Raw genomic sequence first — 21243 nt, 5'->3', positions numbered from 1 at the left:
ATGAGGCGCTCTTAGTATACCAAGAACACTGGCAAATTTTATCTAGCCACAGGACAGTAACAAATTAATAATTAATGTTATCAGTACAGTATGTAAATTAAAACTGTTCAAAGCTTAAAACAAAATTGAGGGACAATGCTAGCAAATTAGGAATTAAAGAGTGACAAAATTGAGATGATGTATATACCTAGCAAAAATCATTATAGTCATGACAAAGTGAAAGTGAAGCATAAGCTAATGCAAACTGGATTCAATCATTTTGTATCTTAAAAGCAGGATCTCACCTCACTGAACTAGATTCAATTCTTGTAGACCTGCGAACAGGTGTTGTATCATCACTTGGAGTTGAAGCTTGAGACCTTGTTCTGGTTGAGTAGGTATTCTGTGAAGCCTTGGACAGCTGTGCAGTCTCTCTAGCATTTGCTTGTGATTTTGATCTTGAAATTGCCTTCTGACGTGGGGGTCTTTCACACATCATGGAGGAGTCATCTGGTGTAACAGTCTTTTCGGCATTTATATGCTCTTTCGGTGCCAACTTTAAGTCAGAAACTGAAATATTTTCAACAGGGGTAGTGAATGATGCACTACTTATTTCTTGAGATGGCGGCGTCAAGTAGCTTGACTGTGAGATGGAGTCACTTGAAGTATCCAAAGTATTATCGCTGGATTTTTCTGGTGATGGCACTGACATTTGGAAACGTCCCTTTGAATGACCCCTTGTTATGCTGTTAAAATTAAATATAAATGAGAGCAAGTATTTGTGTAATAAAATATCTATATGAATATGTTCAAAAATTCAAGTACACTAGTAGAAAATTTCTTGAAAATTTTGAAAACAGGAAGGAAATGCAGCTATGTTTGACTAGAATTACTGTACTAGGTTAGAAGAGACTTGAGACACTTAAGCAAGTCCCAGCATGCTTTCAAGAAAATTTGGCAAGAAAATTTGGTTGGGGGGAGTTCTTTTGGTGTTTTTCAAACTGGGGGAGTTCTTTTGGTGATTTTCAGACTGGGGGAGTTTTTTTGGTGATTTTCGGGCTGAGGTTCTTCTTATTAAACCATGCAGTGGTTTATTTTGATTCGCCTACCTTTCTGGGTAGTATTATGTTAGAATTTAAATGTAAAGTTTTCATAGGCCACCACTTCCCTGCACCTCTTTGAGAGGAGCAGGTTCTGGCTCTAGGTCCCCGGAACCCCCGGTCCCCCATAAGAATTCCTGTGACTGCTGGCACCTGATAGTGTGGCACTGATCAGTTTATGATAATTTCAGGGAGCCGACAGGGCTCCCCCCAGGAAAAACAGTGAATGAGGTGTAACCAGCTCTTGGGAGGATTTCAGATAAATATAGAGAAAGAAGTATGGTATACAAGTATATATGAAATAACAGGAATGTTTGAAGGAGATTGAACTTTCCACAATGAGTGTTTAGAGGTAACAGATGTTGAATGAAGAGACAATATTACCGAGATGTTCGAGAAACTTTAGGAGGGAGGACTGTCTCTTCTTCACTTGTGTCTCCGGTAGATGTTTCTAGCTTACTCCGCCGCCTCCTGCTGGAAGATGAGGTACTATTCTCACTATCATATTCCATTGCAGACCTGTAAGAATGAAATATCACTTCTTAATTAAAAATATTTGTTGAAGGGGTATGGAACATTAAAAGGAACTGGCAGTACTTGTGATACCAGTCGATACAAAATATTTGTGCTTATATCATTAACAAACGCACCTTTGTGTAACTACTCTATTGGTTTGTTACAGAGTTACTGAGTTATATACAATGAAATAATACACAGTTGGTGTAGAGTAGAGAGAAACAGTGACATAGTACTGGGTCAGAAAGATTGGGTCAGATTGCAACCTCCAGAGAGTTTTAAGCCATAAAAATGTTAGACATCAATATCCACTGAAATATATGGTAGGGTAAGAAAGGTGCAGTTGGGTGACCCAGTTTCAAGAAATAATAAAGAAAAGCATGGGACTGTGTAGTACAATTAATCCAAGAATGGGAGATCAAGTATCAAACAGTTTAATAACACAATAAGAAAGTCGACTTGAGAATGGTCCAGGACAGACCGAAACGTCGTCGTCCCTTCACATTCTAGTGTGTGGTCTGGTCATCACAATAAGAAAATATATTTCTTGATGAAAGTCTAATAAAAGAGGTACTGTATTCTCATCCGTTCTTTACAGTTATGCATCTGTCCCTTAACAACCAATTTACTAAAATGAGATTAAATGTAGGATTAAATGTACTGTAAGTAGCTCAAGCATTCAATACAGAAGGACTGCCTTTATTATTTTTACTCAAGGGGGAAAATTCTCAATTATATGCAAACTATTTCCACTAAATGATCAGCATCTCTACTCCAATAGCTCCAGCAACAGTACATCTCTTGAAGCTAAAGCTATAAGTGGAAACAAATTAAACTGAGTTGTACATCTCAAAGTGGCATCAGTGTACTGATACACACATTTTATGCATGAATCAACTTCATGAATAAAAATTCATTTTATTCATGAATCATTTTATTCATGATCATAGTTATTAGATTTTAAACATCAGTAATGCAAACTCTTCTTCAGTATATTGTTCAGATAAACATGCCAATTTTAATTGATTAATTTGTGAAATTGGTACAAATCCCTAATAATGCATGACAAGTCAAACCAAGCAAGGGAGAGATATTATGCCTAATTTCATTTTCAATTAAATTATTTCAGAGAATGTGAAAGAGTTGATTCACAGCAACCTTGCTGTACTCGTACTACATAAGAAAAATATTAAGCCTGTGTGAGTTCGACTTCGGTTTATTAAGGCCAACATACATGGATCGGTAGGTTATAACCATCTCTTACTTGGACGGTTTTGATGTGTTGGGTATATTGGCCTCTTGGTGTTGTGTACTGATGAACAGTTGAGGAGAGCTGTTAGCTGAACTGAATAAATCTGAACTTCCAACATTATCATCTTGGCCAACTTTTGGTGTCCTGAAAGAGTGTAATATGAGCTCAGATACAATTTAAATGTGCAAGAATAATTAACTCAAGATATTCCCTTCTTACCATCAACTGATGATGATTCCATTACCTGCATTCACAGGTTAATGACCAGTTGTGTCCTACCAATATAGTCAGTGGTTAACAAATTATTTCAATGCTGCTTTTTTTAATTGCACACTAGGTTAGATGTTTTTAAAATGAAAGAGGATTACGGGGAAAAAATATAATTCAGTGAGACATTCATAAAATAGAAGGGGGTTCTAGTGGTGAAAAGGTTGGCAAGAAGTGTTCTATTGCCTCTTTATTTATTCAGATCTCTAAAGGCTTTTCTTCTATTAGCCAGCTTTGCATATGAAGGTGATGTTTCCACACATTTATACATATAGAAGCATAAGAAGTAGAGGGCACTGCAGCACGACTTTTGACCTACACTAGTTACATACCCTTTAAATCCACCCACTCACCCATATACCTATCCAATCTATTACTGAAATTTTTTAAACCGAGTGTCAATAATGCCAGCCAGAAACCCATTCCATTCATCCACAAATCTATTTCCAAATTAATATTTTCCCCTCTAAAAACAAAATTTCTCCATCTTGTACCAATTGTTGAGGGTTCTGATCTTTTTTCAATAACTTCAATAACTTGTTTTCTACAATGCCACGAGTTTCGATGGTCCATAGGGGAGCCGGTCGGCCGAGCGGACAGCACGCTGGACTTGTGATCATGTGGTCCCGGGATCGATCCCGGGCGCCGGCGAGAAACAATGGGCTGAGTTTCTTTCACCCTATGCCCCTGTTACCTAGCAGTAAATAGGTACCTGGGTGTTAGTCAGCTGTCACGGGCTGCTTCCTGGGGGTGGAGGCCTGGTCGAGGACCGGGCTGCGGGGACACTAAAGCCCCCGAAATCATCTCAAGATAACCTCAAGATATAACACAATCAAAGGCCTTGCTGAGGTCCAGATATACATTATATTTACTATTGTCAACTACTGTACCTCAAATATTCAGGAATCCTTAAATAAAAAAATAAAAAATTTAAGTAAATTGGCAACACAAAAATATCTAGAATTTGTGACAAGTGCTTTCAATTTATATGCTTTAAGAAAGTATTACATATTAAAACTGGAATCATCACAATTTGTTCTTACAATTCAAACTCTGTGTCGGAGGGAGGAATGACCACAGTAACCGGTGCTATGTTTGGAGTTGTATCAAAAGGAGCTACTCCAGCCTCTGGGTCATTCTGAATAAAATAAAACAATCACTGTTAAATAACAATAATGAAGACATTATATAACTATGAATATGAACAAAGGAAAAATTTCAACAGTGATACTGGAAATGAAAGGTAAAACTGTGCAACCTTATTCATCTGACCCTCATTTATGTGGAGACCTTCTTTATCACAAAACAAACTGTAAGGTATAAATCATGTACTGTATCCAGTTGAGACCAGGACTAGAATCTGGCCCCATCAAGAAGCAGAGCGGAGTGAGGATACAAGATCACCACATTACTAAAGGAAAATCCATCAGCAAGATAGATTGCTCAAAAACAAGCAATTGCTTGGACAACATTTACAACCCTGATTCAAACTACTATATGTATACACTCGTTTACAATGTCTAACCACTAATTAGCTCCACTGTGGCATTTTGCTTTTCCCTGACTGCAATTGCATGCAACATCACCAATTGTCAATAGCTGACAGCTTTGTTAAATGCTAATCAAAGTCTAACAATTACAAGAGCAAGCTTTCACGTCCAGAGTGTAACAGGTCGAATATGGATCCATCTGTGGGGCGGTCCTTATCAACAGGCTCCACCGGGTCTTGATTCACATTGATCATGAGAGTAAATTTCTATGCAACAAGAGCACTCTAAATAAGTGCTTCTATGCAAGTACTCTTAAGGCCTTATCAATGGATCCTCATAAAAATTCCTAATTTATGACTAAACGCTTAATGGTGTTAAAATTTCAAGCAAGTGTAGTGCTGAAGGCACTGCTACTTTTAAAAAATATGAGTAGCCATATTTAAAGAGGGTTTTACGCAACACAATAGTAAAACTTGACAACATTTATCGACAAACCTTACATGCTAATACACAGGGTGCTTACGCTACCCTAGATTGGTATTCTCAAAGCTAATATATATCACATTAGAGGAACATTAGGATGCCTCAACTGACCCATCATGTAGTTCATTTGTGGACAAAACTGTCTTAATACAGTACTGTACTCTCTTAAACAGCTGATCACTAACATGACTTTCCTGACAGTTATTTGCAAGGGAAGTATTCCATTTGCTGGATGTGAGATTTAATCCCATCCAGCATATTTCCCATGCCCCGCCTTGAAACCTCATTTTCAAAGGAAGAAGTCCCATATTTTAGTGGATGAAAACCACTAAGTGAAAACGAAAACAAACAATAGAATTTGGTTAAAAATATGTTCAATGAATTTCCAAAGGCCCTAAATCTTTATTTTAATATTACATCCATCTACAAAAATCATTACAAAAGTGAGTGGAGTCATTAAGAACGTTACCATGCATGCCCTAATATTTCCCATGATGTATGGGCTAATTTCACTGAGCAAAATTTTAATATCAACCTATCATATGATGGGGGAAACTTTTCCACCAGTCTGTAAACTCTAGCCCAACATCCAAAGCAAACCCGCACATCCCCTGCTGCACAGAACAAGATATTGTCAATTCGGGGTAGGTAGATCAAGCTCGGAAAGTGTTGCAACTAGAGACTTGCCATATCAAGGTTCCACTCTATAGACATTTTAAAATACTGTATTCCTACAAACACAAATTACAATTAAAATCTACAAACAAATTAATACAAACACAAGAGCTTGCTCTGAGTCTAATTATATCTATTATTTACTAAAGCATTTTGGAGAATCTTGAGATGTAATGAGATAATATAATTTTGTAGTGAACATACACTACTGTATATGCACTGACTGGCAATGAATCTAATTTTGCAAAACTTGGAAATAGTAACAAAGCCACAATACCATTACAAAATATGTGGCTACAAAATTGATCCAGTAAATTTCCAGCTTGAGAGCAATTTTAATTAAAATATCTTCACTGGTATAACTATTGGAAGTGCTGCACACAAAAACCCCGTGTAATAAAAACATGAACAAATAGCAACAAATACTAAGCTGGCATTAAAACGTACATTTTCCTGAACAGGAACGGCTGGTGGAGAGTTCAGATTCACCGATTCCTGACCCAATGACGTGTTTGAGGAGCTGAGAGCCAGGCGTTTCATAGGGCTGCCCTCAACATCAGACTCCTTAAAGATACAACTTGTAGTTAATTCAGTTAATGTAGTAATAATAAATGCTTCAACAAACACCTGTAAAGGAAGCAACTCCATCCAAACCATTCATTAACAGGGGTACTCCAGTTCAATTAATTGTTTTTCACGTGTTTAATAAACCAACGTTAGATTTAATGAAATGCTTCTTTCAATGGGAGACCATTGTGGCTCCCTGTAACCAGCCATTATGACCTCTCCAGAAACAAATGAACATATATATAATTTATGCAAGACAAATAAAAATGTTGAATGATTAATAAACTATCTATCACCATTACTAGATCATTGGTGTCAAATAAATACAATCAAGATGTAATAGTAAATTCATTAAAAACACTTAAGTAAATACTGTATAGTATTCAATGTGATTAAAAAATAATAATTAAATTGTCAGAGGATACCAGCCTTTTTCATAAAATGAAATACACCACTCAGTGAGGAGGAAACATTACACCCCAGCATGAATGATGGCAGATAGTATCCTCAAATGGCCATGACATCATAGACATTTGCATCGAAGTTGTCCCACTGCCACACCATCAGCAACACCATAGCTGGGCCTGGGGGCCTCGTAGCCTGGTGGATAGCGCGCAGGACTCGTAATTCTGTGGCGCGGGTTCGATTCCCGCACAAGGCAGAAACAAATGGGCAAAGTTTCTTTCACCCTAAGTGCCCCTGTTACCTAGCAGTAAATAGGTACCTGGGAGTTAGTCAGCTGTCACGGGCTGCTTCCTGGGGTGTGGGTGTGTGGTGTGGGGGGGGGGGGAAATAGTAAACAGTTGATTGACAGTTGAGAGGCGGGCTGAAAGAGCAAAGCTCAACCCCCGCAAAAACACAACTAGTAAACACCACAGTTGTCAGAGATGCAAGGAGGATCTCCAGTTAGTAGGTACCCTTATGCTATGTAAGCACGGCTTGTATGCAAAGAAGATATGCACAATCTCCCAACAACAAGGCATCCAGGGTTATGACCAATGCCAAGCTATCTATGCTACTGTCCTTAGCTCCTCAAGGACAACAGTGATAGTTCAACAGAGATATCCCAACAATGCTGCCAACACCAAGGTTGGGAGACAACAGGTGGCCAGTGACATCATTTGATGTTATAGTAGTTATTGAATAAGAAAAAAAAAAAGATATCCAGGTGAACTAAATGCTAAATAAGTGTTTCTAAAAAGCTAAACTAAACAAGTAAGTGTTTTTAATGAGTTTACTATTATATCTTGATTGTATTTATTTGACACCAATGATCTAGTAATGGTGATAGATAGTTTATTAATCAATTAACATTTTTATTTGTCTTGCATAAATTGTGTGTGTTCATTTGTGAACTAAATGCTACAAAAGTAATGTTGTACCTCATAATTGGCAAAAATGAGGCAACTCCTATTTACATCTATATAAATAGCAGCTGCCTCGTATGGGTCGGCAGTCCTTCTGTAGTTTCTTTATGATTATGTTCCAATGATAATGGGTTGACCTGATCTTATTCATTACAACAATATACTGTAGTTGTGAAAACCAGGTAAACATAATCAGTAAAAATATCATGTAATTATAATGGAATTTTATACCATTTCATACGTACATACATTATTTCATTCATTCGTACATACAGTACACATCAGTGTATAAGAGATCATCTATACATCCAAAGTTATTGAATGGCTCAGAACAGTATGTGTTGTTGACAGCAAATGCTGGTGATGAGAGAAAGGGGGGGGGTGAGCCACCCCACACCCCTGGTACTTGTTCAATGCACTAACTCTGCTACAATGAGGATATTAGGTTTACTGTATTTCCACTTTTACGCACATTTTCCATTCAAATTAATCATTCTATCAGGAAATTTGTTTAATTTCTTAATTCATTTGCAGTCAGGTATGGATCTAAATTAAATGCCGCACATTACAAGTTAAGCTCCTACTTAATCCTTTCCTCAAAGTATTGCATCAGTTCTCGAAACACTACACCCATGCACTGGTTGAGAGTTACACTTGAGTCATGAAATGATGACTCCTGCAACTTGCATCATTTTACAAACTCTAATACTTTCTTGAGAACAGAATTTGACAAAAAGAATACCATCTGTGTGTTACTATGGGTTTCTGACAGCTGGGACCTGAAAGCTGAGTGGACAGCGCTTGGGATTCGTAGTCCTAATGTTCAGGGTTCGATTCCCGGTGGAGGCAGAAACAAATAGGCAGTTTCTTTCACCCTGATGCTCCTGTTACCTAGCAGTAAACAGGCACATGGTGTTAGATAGCTGCTATGGACTGCTTTCTGGGGTTGTGTAACAAAAAGGAGGCCTGGTCGAGGATCAGGCCACGGGGACGCTAAGCCCCAAATCATCTCAAGATAGCCTCTATACACAAGTCGGTTATATTATCAATGCCAGGAAACGCATCTAAATCCAAAATTAAATTCTCATTCCCTGTAAATTATCAGGTACTTTTCATATGCCCAGGTTGCATACACCCTTCAAATCATTTATCATGGTATTTGCCTCATACCTTGTACCTCCTTGGTGGTGATTCTTCAACTGCTGTATTTTAGATAAAAATTTTGTATCTGGCCTTATACATTTCATTACTGTATTACAATTCTTTAAATTATATTATATTTACATTATACACACAATACCTTTCACTCACCTCACTTGAAAAGACTTCAGGATCAGATATTGTTTGATTGTTGTACAACATCCTCTTCTTTCTAACCACTGTAGTCTCAAATGTCTTATTTGGCGTGTTTGCACCTAAAATCAAGAATTAAATTATTTATTAACACTTAAGGTACTTGATAATAGAGCTACTAACTACATAAACACATGAATAGTCACTAAAAGCCATATTTTGTCTGTGCATGCTTCTAACAGTTCTCAAAATAAAGTAAGATTTAAAAAAAAAAGTTCAGTGTGCTATGTATCACAAGCAGAAGCAGAAAAATGTAGGCGCCTCAGAACACTATACCAATGTTGATCCAGCAATAATTAGCATGGGACTGGTAAGATATGGAAAGTGCCCATAGCTAAATGAACGACAAAATAATATATGGAATTACATGCCTCACAACCCAGCAAAAATTGCCAGAATACATTTTGGATTCATACTTAAAGTTCTTTTGCGGATTAGTGAATCATCCTATTTATTAAAGGTATACTGATGTATCGGAATCAGTGTAATTGGCCTGTTCTGTGGGGAGCCCCAGAGGCTCCCTGAAGCTATCGGAACTGATATGTGCTATATTAGTTTAGGGTCATTAGTCACAGAAGTTCTTATGCATACCGGGGACCACAAGCCAGAACCTGACCCCTTCAGAGAGACACAGGGAGCAATGGCTTATGAGCAGTTTATATTTAAACTATGTCATAATTGTCATTGACCGGGGAAGGACCCACAAAGGTAGGCGAATGAAAACATTAGCCCTAACAAGCTAAGTACGTGAAGTGTTGCTCGTTAGGTGTCTTTCTAGGGGAGTTATTTTGATCTTTAGGGATGTAGATTGCACAGGTTAACCCCACACAGTGGTCTGTTTTGATTCACCTACCTTTCTGGGTCCTTCCCTGGTCAGTGACAATTATGACATACTATAAATATCATAGCTCATAGGCCCATCATAGCTTTATAGGCTCATCATAAAGTGCTCATAGGCCATTGCTCCCTGCACCTCTCTGAGGGGACCAGGTTCTGACTCGTGGTCCCCGGTAGGCATAAGGACTTTGTGACTGATGACCCCAAACTAATATAGTGCATATCAGTTACTTTGATGCCTTTTTTTAATGCAGGATCGTAAAGGGCAGAGAACTTCCAGCTCATATTAATAGGTTTTCCACAAAACACAATCAACCAATCAGCTTCCAACCAGGTCCCAAATTAGTGCTGGGTGAACAGTTAAGTATCGATGACCAGCCATCTCTCTTTTTCCAAGGAGATAAGTTACTAAGAGAGATTAACCAAATTAAACCTTACATCACTGAATGAAAAAAGTGTTAGGGCAGACATGATTACACACAAAAAAAAATCCGGGGAATTGACAGGGCAGATAGGGACATTAAAGTATTAAAATGATCACAGCATAACTAATCCTGCATAACCCATTAAATAAGACAGTTAAATGGACTTTTTTAAGTCATTGCAAATAATAATTAAAATAGAATGATTTATAATTATTTTACATGGCTACTGATGATTCCTAATTAGGGGCATATTGTAGTACAAGAGGATACATTCATCCCACTCACCTGGGGAACAGCACGAATCTTCAAGACCCAGAACTGTTGCATCTATTTTGACTTCATTCTTAGCTTCTGATTCCAGCTCGGGGGCATTTTTTAGGAGACTTTGAATAGAGGCATTGAAACGTTCAATGGCATTCAAGCTTACTCTGTCTTTCACAAGCTGAAATCAGAGGCAGTTTTTAAATAACAATTCTAACTAAAATTAGAAAAATAAATTGTAAATAAAAACATGGCTAGGAACTAATTTATAATGTGTATACATTCCTCAATTTTTTATGCCACTCACATTATAGCATAAAAAATAAAAAGCCACGCAACACTAGCAATCAACAGCAGCATACCAGTACCACAAACCGCAGGCACATATAGAGCCTAATATGTATATATAGACCCTAATAGGCTCAGGAATCTGTACACTGGTTGATTGCCAGTTGAGAAGTGGGACCAAAGAGCCAACGCTCAATCCTCGCAAGCACAACTAGGTGGGTACATAGCTCCCCCTTAAAATATCACATGAAAGACTAGCACATTTCACCCTCTCCTTACAACTTTCTTCCACCAATCCTCAAGCCCTCGTCACATCTTGTGTGTTATGCGCACCCAATCACCACTTCCTCAGGAACCTGTACACCAGATGACTAACAGTAGAGAGCCAGAACAAAAGAGCCAAAGCTCAACCCCATCAAGAACAATTAGGTAAGTACAATGAGGCATGTACTGTACTTGCATTATATTTCTATCCATCACCATCTAGGACTTCCTCTCTTTCTCCTACCCTAAAATTCCCTCTAATATGCACTCTTCAGCATTCTACCATCATCCACTCGTTGAACGTGACCAAATCATCTCGGTGCGCTAAGCTAAATCTTGCACTTCATTCACTTTTCCAATCTTTTCCTTTCTCTGATCTTTTTCTTTTTTTTTCTCTTTTCTTTCTGATCTTTCTCCAAACATCAGACATGCATCTCAGATTATCTACTTCTTACTACTTGTATTATTTATTTTATGTTCACACAACAGCATCATCTCTCATCTATACAAGTGGGTTGGTGCTAGCACCTCTTTATTGAGCCTTCTGACTGAATTCATTTAATTTTGCTTTTTTTCTTACTAGAACTTCCATTGCACTAACCATTTTTTCACCCTGACCTTTCTATTAACCTATTTTGTCAATCACATATGCCAGGCATTTGACCCTAAGGCTGCATGCCATTTATTCCTTATCAACCCCATCGAACCCAGGAAAAATCAATTAAACATTTTCCTTTCAATATTGAACGCAGGTGGGACACCATCTAAGTCATGTGCTCGCCGTAAAGATAGCGATAAAAACAAGTATAAGAAAAGTTCAGACACAAAGAGCTGAGAAACTCAAACCAATGAAGTACTCATTGGGTCACCCTTCTGATAGAAGCAGAGACATAGGAAAAATACCTGGGGTAGGACACCGAGTAAGCAGTGCCTGAAACCAAAGCTGAGCCAGCCACCAGGGAGCTAGAATGACCACCCTCCCATGATAGGACTACACCCTGGCCAGAACCTGGAGCAACAGCCAGGCCAGGAGGAAAGAGACACAGGAACCCCCGCCACAACCGGTCCAGCCAAAAGACATCTGCCTTTTGTTTTGTCTGAGGCTCGCAATCAGTGAACAGAGCCATATACAGAGGAAGGTGCCAATTCCATGCTGACGCAAAGAAATCCACATCCAAGTGCCCAAACGTCTCACAAAGCCACAGGAAGAGGCAGCATCAACAGTCCTTGCTGTGGAAAAAGAAAGGAACCCAAGACAGACAGTTCAGAAGAATGTTGGACACTTTCCACACTTTCCAGACATAAATGGCACAAAGACCCAAACCATAAGAACTCCGCAATAGAGCTACACAAAGCATCCAGCTCCAAATAGACAGGGACCAAAGCAAACCCTTCCCCCCCCCCCAGCCTTGCTTGAGACTGTGGACCACAAGGTAACAGTCCAAATGGAGCCCGGAGGTATCGGAACCTTCTGCAGCGAATGCCCCATAGCCACCAACTCCTGAACCGTACTGCAAACCTCATGAAGGAGAGGAAACCACTGGCCCTGGCCCTCTTGGTGAGCACTGGTCACAAAGCTCCAACCCACAGCTGAGTCATCTGTAAAGCTAGAGTGGAGGAAGGTACCAGGAAAATAAACCCCGAAAAAACAAAATAGGAAGCCAGTGACACATCAGCCAGCGAAAGGGCAATGGGGCACCGCACCCAATGATCGCAGCAGCGGTAAAACGAACTGCCCTGGTTATACGAGAACTATCTACATCTTTATATACCATTAGAAACTACTAACCACTTCTGTTAGGTGTATTAATCTTATAACCAGTTATTAGAATTCAGACTAGTCGCTCATTTTTTATCACTAATTTCTAACAGCATGTATTGAATAATTAATAATTTCTTCATATTTTAAATATTTTTACCAAGTTTTTTCAAGTGCAATGTTGTACTGGGCTGTCAATATTATTATTTGTATCACAGAACATTCAGAATATTGGTACACATAGTATATTCATGTCACTAATATGTGATAAATATTATATTCTTTGAACAATAAAATGTAGTTTTTGCAATTATTGCACTATAAACATGCTATATATATCTACCTACATTTTTGTGCACTATAACGAACCATTAAGCTGTTCCGGTTAGTCCAAATGGCATTGTACCATCACAGCCAAGGAGATCTTGGCTGTGAAGATGACGCCACCTGGCTCGGCAAAAATTCTTCCTTCCAACATACTATGCGCACTGCTAAATCTAGGCACAATACTGCCATTATCAGAATCCTGGTCATTATATCCTGAAAATTAATCATTTCCCACAAATTTATTTTCATAAGGAAGATGAGCTGTCATTTCAAGATGCTTACATGCTCCAAACAATGGTAGTGTTGTGGCTGCGTGCATCGTTTTGTGAACATCATGAACAGCATTGTGTTCACGGATATCTGAACATCGTACACAGTCTTCTCACAATCAGGATCCTCTTTGATACTATCACAAATAATTGCAGTTACAGCACTTATATATTTCATCATTCTTAAGTGATGCTGTGGACTCCAGCTGAACAGCAGTGCTATTAGCTCATGCTACATGTGATACCCTCAGTTCCTCACTCAGTACTGAGGCCTTCACACCCAGGAAAGGTGTCCACATGTTTTTCTCTTCAAAAGTGCACCGGTTTACTGAAGGCCTGAGAAAGCCGATGTGAGCCCTGTGTACCCACGGGAGTTTTAAATCTTACATGCATGTTAAATTATCACTAAATGACTGCGCAGGTTGATCAGATATCCTGCGGTCATCCCTGAATGACTCGTGCAGCAGAAGTTGTAAAAAAAAAAAAAAGTGCAGAAAAATCTTACCTATACTACTGCTAAAACAATTGTTTACATTCAAATAACAATAATCTCACCTTTAACATTTTACCAGCTAACACACCAACTTGTCTTAATGTGCTGAAGTTGCCTGGTGTAAGATGGAGTTGATTTAGACAGCGAACAAGTACTTTTGTCCACGCACTTTCCGGAAAAGCCATAATTTCAGTGCATAATGTGAAAACTAATGTATCATGAGTGTTAACATTCTGTAAACAAAAAAGAAAGAATGAATGAATAAATATGGCATAATAAGATATCAGTATGAAAGCATGATCATGAAGGTACCCCTGTGCCTCTTCCTGAGCAATAAACATCAATTAACAATAAGAACCGAGCAAGAGTCCATGAAACTCCATGAACCAGGATGAATAGGAGACATAATAAATGTCAGTTATGAAGTCCTCTCCTATTATAATATCAGTAACTTGTCTATACAACTGAATACTATTTTTTTAATGAAGTAAAACTTACATTTCCCATTTTACAAGAACACACTCTTAACATATCTGATCTCTTGGCCTTACTCACCTGCTCTCTAACTTAGACTGTCATTGGTAAATTTTCACACACTATATAAAGTAATACACTTCCCATCAATAATTCTGTTATTCGTGTCCACTTTCAAAGGCTGTTTTATATTTATTGGCATACATGAATGATAAATGGTGGTGGTGCATGTGACCATGGTATTATAGCACACAAAAGGTGCATAAAAGGAATTATTGGCAAAGTCGGGAGATGGATCTTTAACTTTCTAACAAACAGAACCCAGATTGTAATAGTCAGCTAAGTAAAATCTGAATCATCCACCCTGAAAAGATCAGTTTCCCACAGTACCATGCTTGCTCCAGTACTTTTCCTCATCCTCATATCAGATATAGATAAGGATACAAACTATAGTACTATATCATCCTTTGCAGATAACACTAGAATTTTTATGAGAGTAGATAATATAGCAAACCTCAAATGTGATGTTAATCAAGTCTTTTAATGGGCCACAGGAAATAACATGATGTTTAATGAGGATAAGTTCCAATTACTGCACTAAGGAAAGATTTAAAACATCAAAACAGAACCCACATATAAAACACGGTCAAACCACACTACACTCAACGACCTATCATCCAGACACCTCGGGCCCAACTGTATGGGTCTCTAGAGTGGAATAGTTTTGCACACCCAACAGTGCCATTCAAAGCTGGAGAAATTACTGACCTGGAGAGCGTGTAAAGATTCTTTAATGCTAGTATCCACTCAATGAAACATCTAAATTATTGAGACCACCTAAAATTGTAAATCTGTATTCCCTAGAATGCGGGTGGGAGAGATGAATAATAATTTACACTTGGAAAATATTAGAAGGACTGGTTCCAAATCTGCACAAAAATAAGACATGAGATCAGAAGGCATGGCAGAATGTGAAAAATAGCCCCACTGAAGAGTATAGGTACGATAGGCATGCTGGGAGAGAACTTGATCAACATCAAAGGCCCAAGACTTTTCAATACACTTCCCTACACATACAGGGCATAACTAGCCGACTTTTTGCAGTGTTCAAAGGAGAACTCGATAAGCCCCTTTAAAGGATTCCTGATCAACCAGGTTCTGACCAGTGTGTCAGGCTGCGATGAGCCGCATCAACCTGCCTGGTGGATCAGACCAGCAACCAGGCTGAAGATACATTGATCCCTGAATCTTCAACAGGTTAAGTAGGTAGTCAACATGTCAATTTGAACGTGTAATAATGCCAGAGCAAAACACCACTAGACCCTCACATAACCAATGTAAACAGAGCATATATAAAGTATAATTAAAGGTCTGCTGATACCAAGTAATGTATAACCAATGCCTAAAGGACTGGCAGAATTAATTTTTTACATATAAGCATAATTCAGTCTGGATACATTATACCAAGTTGAAAAGTGACAAATGGTGGTGTAGAGCATCATATTACATAAGGGTTAACTCAGTGATCATTTACTCAATACACTTACATCAGTTGTATTTTCCATAACAATAGATGGGCTGGTAATGGACACCAAGAAGTTTGCCATATCGTCAATATCAACATCTCTCAGTGGTGAGCGTGCAGGGGCTTTGAAAAGTGTCTGAAGAGTAGGTAGCACAGCTTCACACAAACTCTCCTGGTTACTCCCTCCATATGAGGCATATAAGGGAAAGAAGACCCCAAGCATGTGCCGCAACAGATCGTCGTCCTCTGCAAAAAGAAAAAACAAAAAATTGAATGCCAATTTGCATCCAATTGTTATCCTTACTCTATATCATATACAGCACTCCAACACTGACACACACCTTACATTATTTGCCTCCCATACATACAGTACATAGCCCCATGTGGGGAAACAAAGACAGTAAAAGAAGCCTATAGACAATAACAAGTAAAAAATCACTTGTTTATTCATTATATCACTCAATGATAGACCAGTACATCACACATTAGCAGTCACCAACAGCAGTACCCCATACCACTTCATAGATCTGTACTATGCTCCTCGTTAATGATTATGTACTGAATTTACACAATTCATTAAATAACCTCCTATCATGCTTCTTCTGCCCAACCTTGACCCTTACCATATCCAATGGTATTATCACTTGCTCCCCACTTCCTCACAAATGTAGTCGCAGAGCACAACCAGCTTCTTTATGGTTTTCCTCTCCTGCCTTCAAATCCCTCGAACACCAACTTCACTCCATTTAACATTTCCCAATTATTCAACATGTTCAAATAATCTCAGTATGCTTGATATTTGCTTGATGGGGTTCTGAAAGTTCTTCTACTCGCCAAGCCCGGCCCAAGGCCAGGCTTGACTTGTGAGAGTTTGGTCCACTAGGCTTTGCAGCGGCCCACAGGTCCACATAGCCACCACAGCCCGGTTGATCCAGCACTCCTTGGAGAAAATTATCTAGTTTTCTCTTGAAGATGTCCACGGTTGTTCCAGCAATATTTCTTAAGCTCGCTGGGAGGATGTTAAACAACCGTGGACCTCTGATGTTTATACAGTGTTCTCTGATTGTGCCTATGACACCCCTGCTCTTCACTGGTTCTATTCTGCATTTTCTTCCATATCGTTCACTTCAGTATGTTATTATTTTACTGTATAGATTTGGTACCTGGCCCTCCAGTATCTTCCATGTGTGTGTATATAATATATATACTCAAATATCAACAAAGTTTTCCATTGGGCACCAGAATATCAATTATACAGTATTCAACAAGTTCCATTTAACCCTCAAAGTGCTATAATCTTCATGAACTGATTTCCTAGACTGCTGCAAATATTGTCATGTGACTTCATAATTATTGCCCATTTTTATAAGTGATATTAATACATTGAGAATAGATTATATGGATGTGATATTTTTATAATTACTTACTCTGTAAATGAAGTTACCATGTGTGTACAGTATTAAGATCCTGAGGTTATCTTTACATGACTTTACTGCCAGTGAATTCATGCCTGGACTACATATTAGCAGGAACCCAGACAGAATGGTAGATAATGAGTGAGTTGCTTGGCACTTCTTTTAAGGCTGTGCCAGGAACAGGTTTGTGTGTAACAGGTGTACAAAATGCATTGCAAGCTTATATACAATACTTAATCACTGTTTTTTCAAGTAAATGTACATAAATAGTTAATTTAATACTAAATTGTCTCAATTAATATGAAGCAAATAACATAAAAACATCCAAGGTAAATATGCGAGTACTCTCCTCTGTAGGTGTCGGCAAACTGTGTCTGGCATCGAAATACATGCTGACCTCACCACACCAGCCTACCGTCTACAACTCTCAGAACCAGAAGATTTATATATATTTTTCTTTTAATTTCTTTTGCCATGAAAATGCACACCGTTCTTTCCATATTTACCCATAATCATTACAGAACTCAATGGTGACCTAGTACTGAACAGGGACTATTATTCCAGGCCAATTTATCTATCACATCAGGTGACACTTCAATCTATCATCAAACAGCTGTGGCTACCTAACCCCAAACTTATGTTCTGAAGGTCCAATCTCTGGATGAGAGTTTCAGGAGCCTGAAAGCTTTATTTTTTATGCATTTAGCACAACTTGCATATTGCAGTGAGGCAAACATAGCTGCTAATGGCAGCAAAGGGTAAAGATATTCCTCAGAGAAATAGAATACACTACTCGTACAAAATGTTACTAAAGAGTATCATTGCAATTTAGATTTTTGGCATGCAATCTAAAGAATATATTCAAACTAAATAGATCTAGAAATAAAACCTGCAAAACAGTACAAAGGAGTTCCTTTGTCACCCTTACCTGTAGCTGGATTGTACCACATAAGGATGAGATGCGACAGCAATTTAGAAGAGGTAATACGACAAGATAGTAACAGTTTGCAGACCCCCTCTGCTGCAAGGGTTCGCACATCAACACTGTCATTGTCCATCATCTGAGAGAAGAAACATTTAATATATATATACAAAGAATACATAAGAGAAAATAACAGCAAATGAGGAGACAGATAAAATTCGGTTTTAAGAGACATCTAAATAAAAAATGTTTTAATTAGTAGAAAGCAATGGACAATCATTGAATTTGATGGGGCGAGATGAGTGCAAGATCAAATGTTGCCAAATATGTCCATGGGAGACGAGTACATAAGTGAAACTTGAATGTGGAAAAACAGCAAGAACTGATATAGTACATGCAGAAAAAACTGTAGTGGAGAAAAAAGAATGAAGTGGGTGTGGAAGGTTGCCAGAAAGCACTGGATTGTGGTTGTGATATTCTCCTACTTTTTTAGACCACCACCTCATGCATAATGTCACTTAATTTACATAAGGCATATAGCTAGCAGAGGTTATTTAGGAAGATAAATATGCCTTGAGAAGCAGCCAGTGATTCTAGGTCTCAAATTGTTGAGTTAGAAGCTTAACTGATGATAGCCTCCTCTCTGATATTTGTCCCAAAGATAGTGGTAGAGAGGAGGCTTTATAGGGCAGGTAGAATTGTAGAGGTTTTCATCAAATGTGTGCTAGCAAAGTAGATCATTAAGAACTGTGATTTAGAGAGAGGTCTAATAGAAAGACTCATTTCTATTTGATGTTTATTAACTTAATACAACAATGGGAAATCTTTATTTAGAAAACAAAAGTTTCACGGCAAGGTCTAAGCAACCACTTAGCAGGAAACTTTAAAACGAAGCTGGTATGAGAGAGATCCAACAAGATCCCTGTGACAACTCTTGCAAATGCTGCCTTAACTGTCACTATAATTAATAATGGGAAAACAAGAGGCAAATCTGGTCCTCAGGAATGGAATACTATTAGAATCATTAATCTCAATTATTTTCCTTGCACAAGCACATTCTCAACACACAAGCCATCCCACTTGTGGCAAAAGACGAGGGTGCCACGGTATGTAGTAATAAAGTCTCGCATAGTTCCTTGGCTGCACAGTGTGGGAAGACTCACATTGCTTGATGTGTGGCAGCTCAAACTCCAACCAGTTGTGCAGAGTTCCAGACATAGAACACTCGCCCTATTCTCTGTGCTTAAAATTCTCTCACCCCCCTCTTTATCTCACACCAGTGGACCAAGCTTCTCTTGTCCACAGAAGTCCACACTGTCTCTGCAAAACAATAGAGCAAGTGCCTGTTGCCCACACCTCTTTACTCCATTCTAGTGACTTCACAACACTGTCTCGTCACCCAACCACGTGTGACACTGTCGCTACAAATGGTGGAACGAGCATCTCTTGCCCCATTTTTGCTAATTTCTTGTCCAAATCACTTCAAATACTATGCTGGTGATTCAGCTGATCTTGACTGAGGAAATCCTGGGCAGCTTAAGTATGCTGGGCTCGAGAAAAGTAGTCGATTCTGTCAGCTAATTACAGACACAACTGGCACCCTCATCGTCGCCAGCTTGAATGAAGATCGATGGCGCCAGCCAGCATTGTGCCCTCAGATTAACTTCTAGCCCTCAGCCTATTAGAACATAAGCCTAGCCCAGCCAGTCCCTCGTTGGCTAACACACCTGATCTCTCTTTCCTACCAAAACATGCTCATAGGCCTCACTATGGTCTCTGGCTCTGCCAGGTGTCTTGTAGAATAGGGAGGGAGGGGAAGAGGGTGAGGAATATGAGGAGACCAACTGTTCTCTTCTTCCAAGGCACTACACTCATCCTCCCTACACCTCCTTTCACTCTAATTTCTCCACTACATTCCCAGGTAACAATCTGATCTCATCAGCTGTCACTCCTTCAGATGAGACAGAACACAATGATTATGATATCTTGAACCAGCAGGACAAGGAGATCCCGTTAACATCCAACACAGATATAATCAGATTATGAACAACAAATACACTACAAGCATTTGCATACAGGAGTCAATCCATATTCAGAAATAAGTTTGGGCTTGAAAATCCACCTTATCACAGCAGTATCATATACAAATGCATAAAAATAAAGAATACAGTAAGTGTAAAAAATAATAGAGGCATTAGTTTACCAAGTTTAGTGAGTACAATGCATGGTAGGATAGTGACTGCAAGAGTACAGGAGATTACCATACTGAAAAATAGGTGAGTGAAGAACAAAGTGGATTCTGTGGGGAAAATTGCATCTTACTGTATCTGCAGTTAGACAACTAGGAGAGAACATACACGAGAAAGATTTTAATGTGTACATGGAATTTACAGACTGAGAAAATATGTAACAAAGTTAATTGAAAGGGATTTTTAACTGCAATTGGCATGAACTTTAAGCACAATTGGAAGAGTATTTTTATATGCCGTGAAAAGTTTCTATCGATAAAGCATTGCCAAAGCTTCTCTGCTTAACTGAAATAATATTGTTGTCCTCTTAAAAAATATATGAATACTGTATCATGATTTATATGTCAACATTTGTATCTTGACTTTTTAAATTCAATAAAAAATTCACTGACATAATAAACATTACATGTTTACTAGTAATTCGTCTAATAAGACAAATTACCTGAAATATTTACTTGTGAACACTGTAGAGCCTTTACTGGTCATGGCTCATCAAGGTATTACTCAAGTGGACCTTTGCTTTATGAAAGTCAACACTACAGCAAATGGTGGGAAGATTCCCCATAATAATGGAAATATAACAAAGGAGATAGAACTACAAAACAATACGTTTAAATACCATTCATAACTCCTGATATGGGAGGGAGTAGGAAGGGGACAAAGTTTGAGGGGCTAAAAGGAGTAGT

At 38.5% G+C, this 21243-nt stretch overlaps 1 protein-coding gene across 2 annotated transcripts in view; it reads right to left on the bottom strand.

The window, feature by feature from the left end:
* Cap-G (Chromosome associated protein G) overlaps window positions 1-21243 on the bottom strand; it is a 47986-nt gene that overhangs the window by 9122 nt on the left and 17621 nt on the right. For both annotated transcript variants that reach the window (XM_045729326.2, XM_045729327.2), the window contains exons 12-21: window positions 18315-18447; window positions 15994-16217; window positions 14035-14205; window positions 10597-10753; window positions 9008-9111; window positions 6210-6326; window positions 4158-4252; window positions 2860-2991; window positions 1464-1598; window positions 285-725 (exon numbers count right to left, since the gene is read on the bottom strand). In XM_045729326.2, the coding sequence (XP_045585282.2) occupies window positions 285-725; window positions 1464-1598; window positions 2860-2991; window positions 4158-4252; window positions 6210-6326; window positions 9008-9111; window positions 10597-10753; window positions 14035-14205; window positions 15994-16217; window positions 18315-18447 (1709 nt within the window). The remainder of the gene's footprint in view (window positions 1-284; window positions 726-1463; window positions 1599-2859; window positions 2992-4157; window positions 4253-6209; window positions 6327-9007; window positions 9112-10596; window positions 10754-14034; window positions 14206-15993; window positions 16218-18314; window positions 18448-21243) is intronic.

This window comes from Procambarus clarkii, chromosome 94, assembly GCF_040958095.1.
Source record: "Procambarus clarkii isolate CNS0578487 chromosome 94, FALCON_Pclarkii_2.0, whole genome shotgun sequence".
Classification (NCBI taxonomy): Eukaryota; Metazoa; Arthropoda; class Malacostraca; order Decapoda; family Cambaridae; genus Procambarus; species Procambarus clarkii.
Note: the sequence above shows the minus strand (reverse complement) of the source record. Positions and strands in the feature narration are given on the sequence as shown.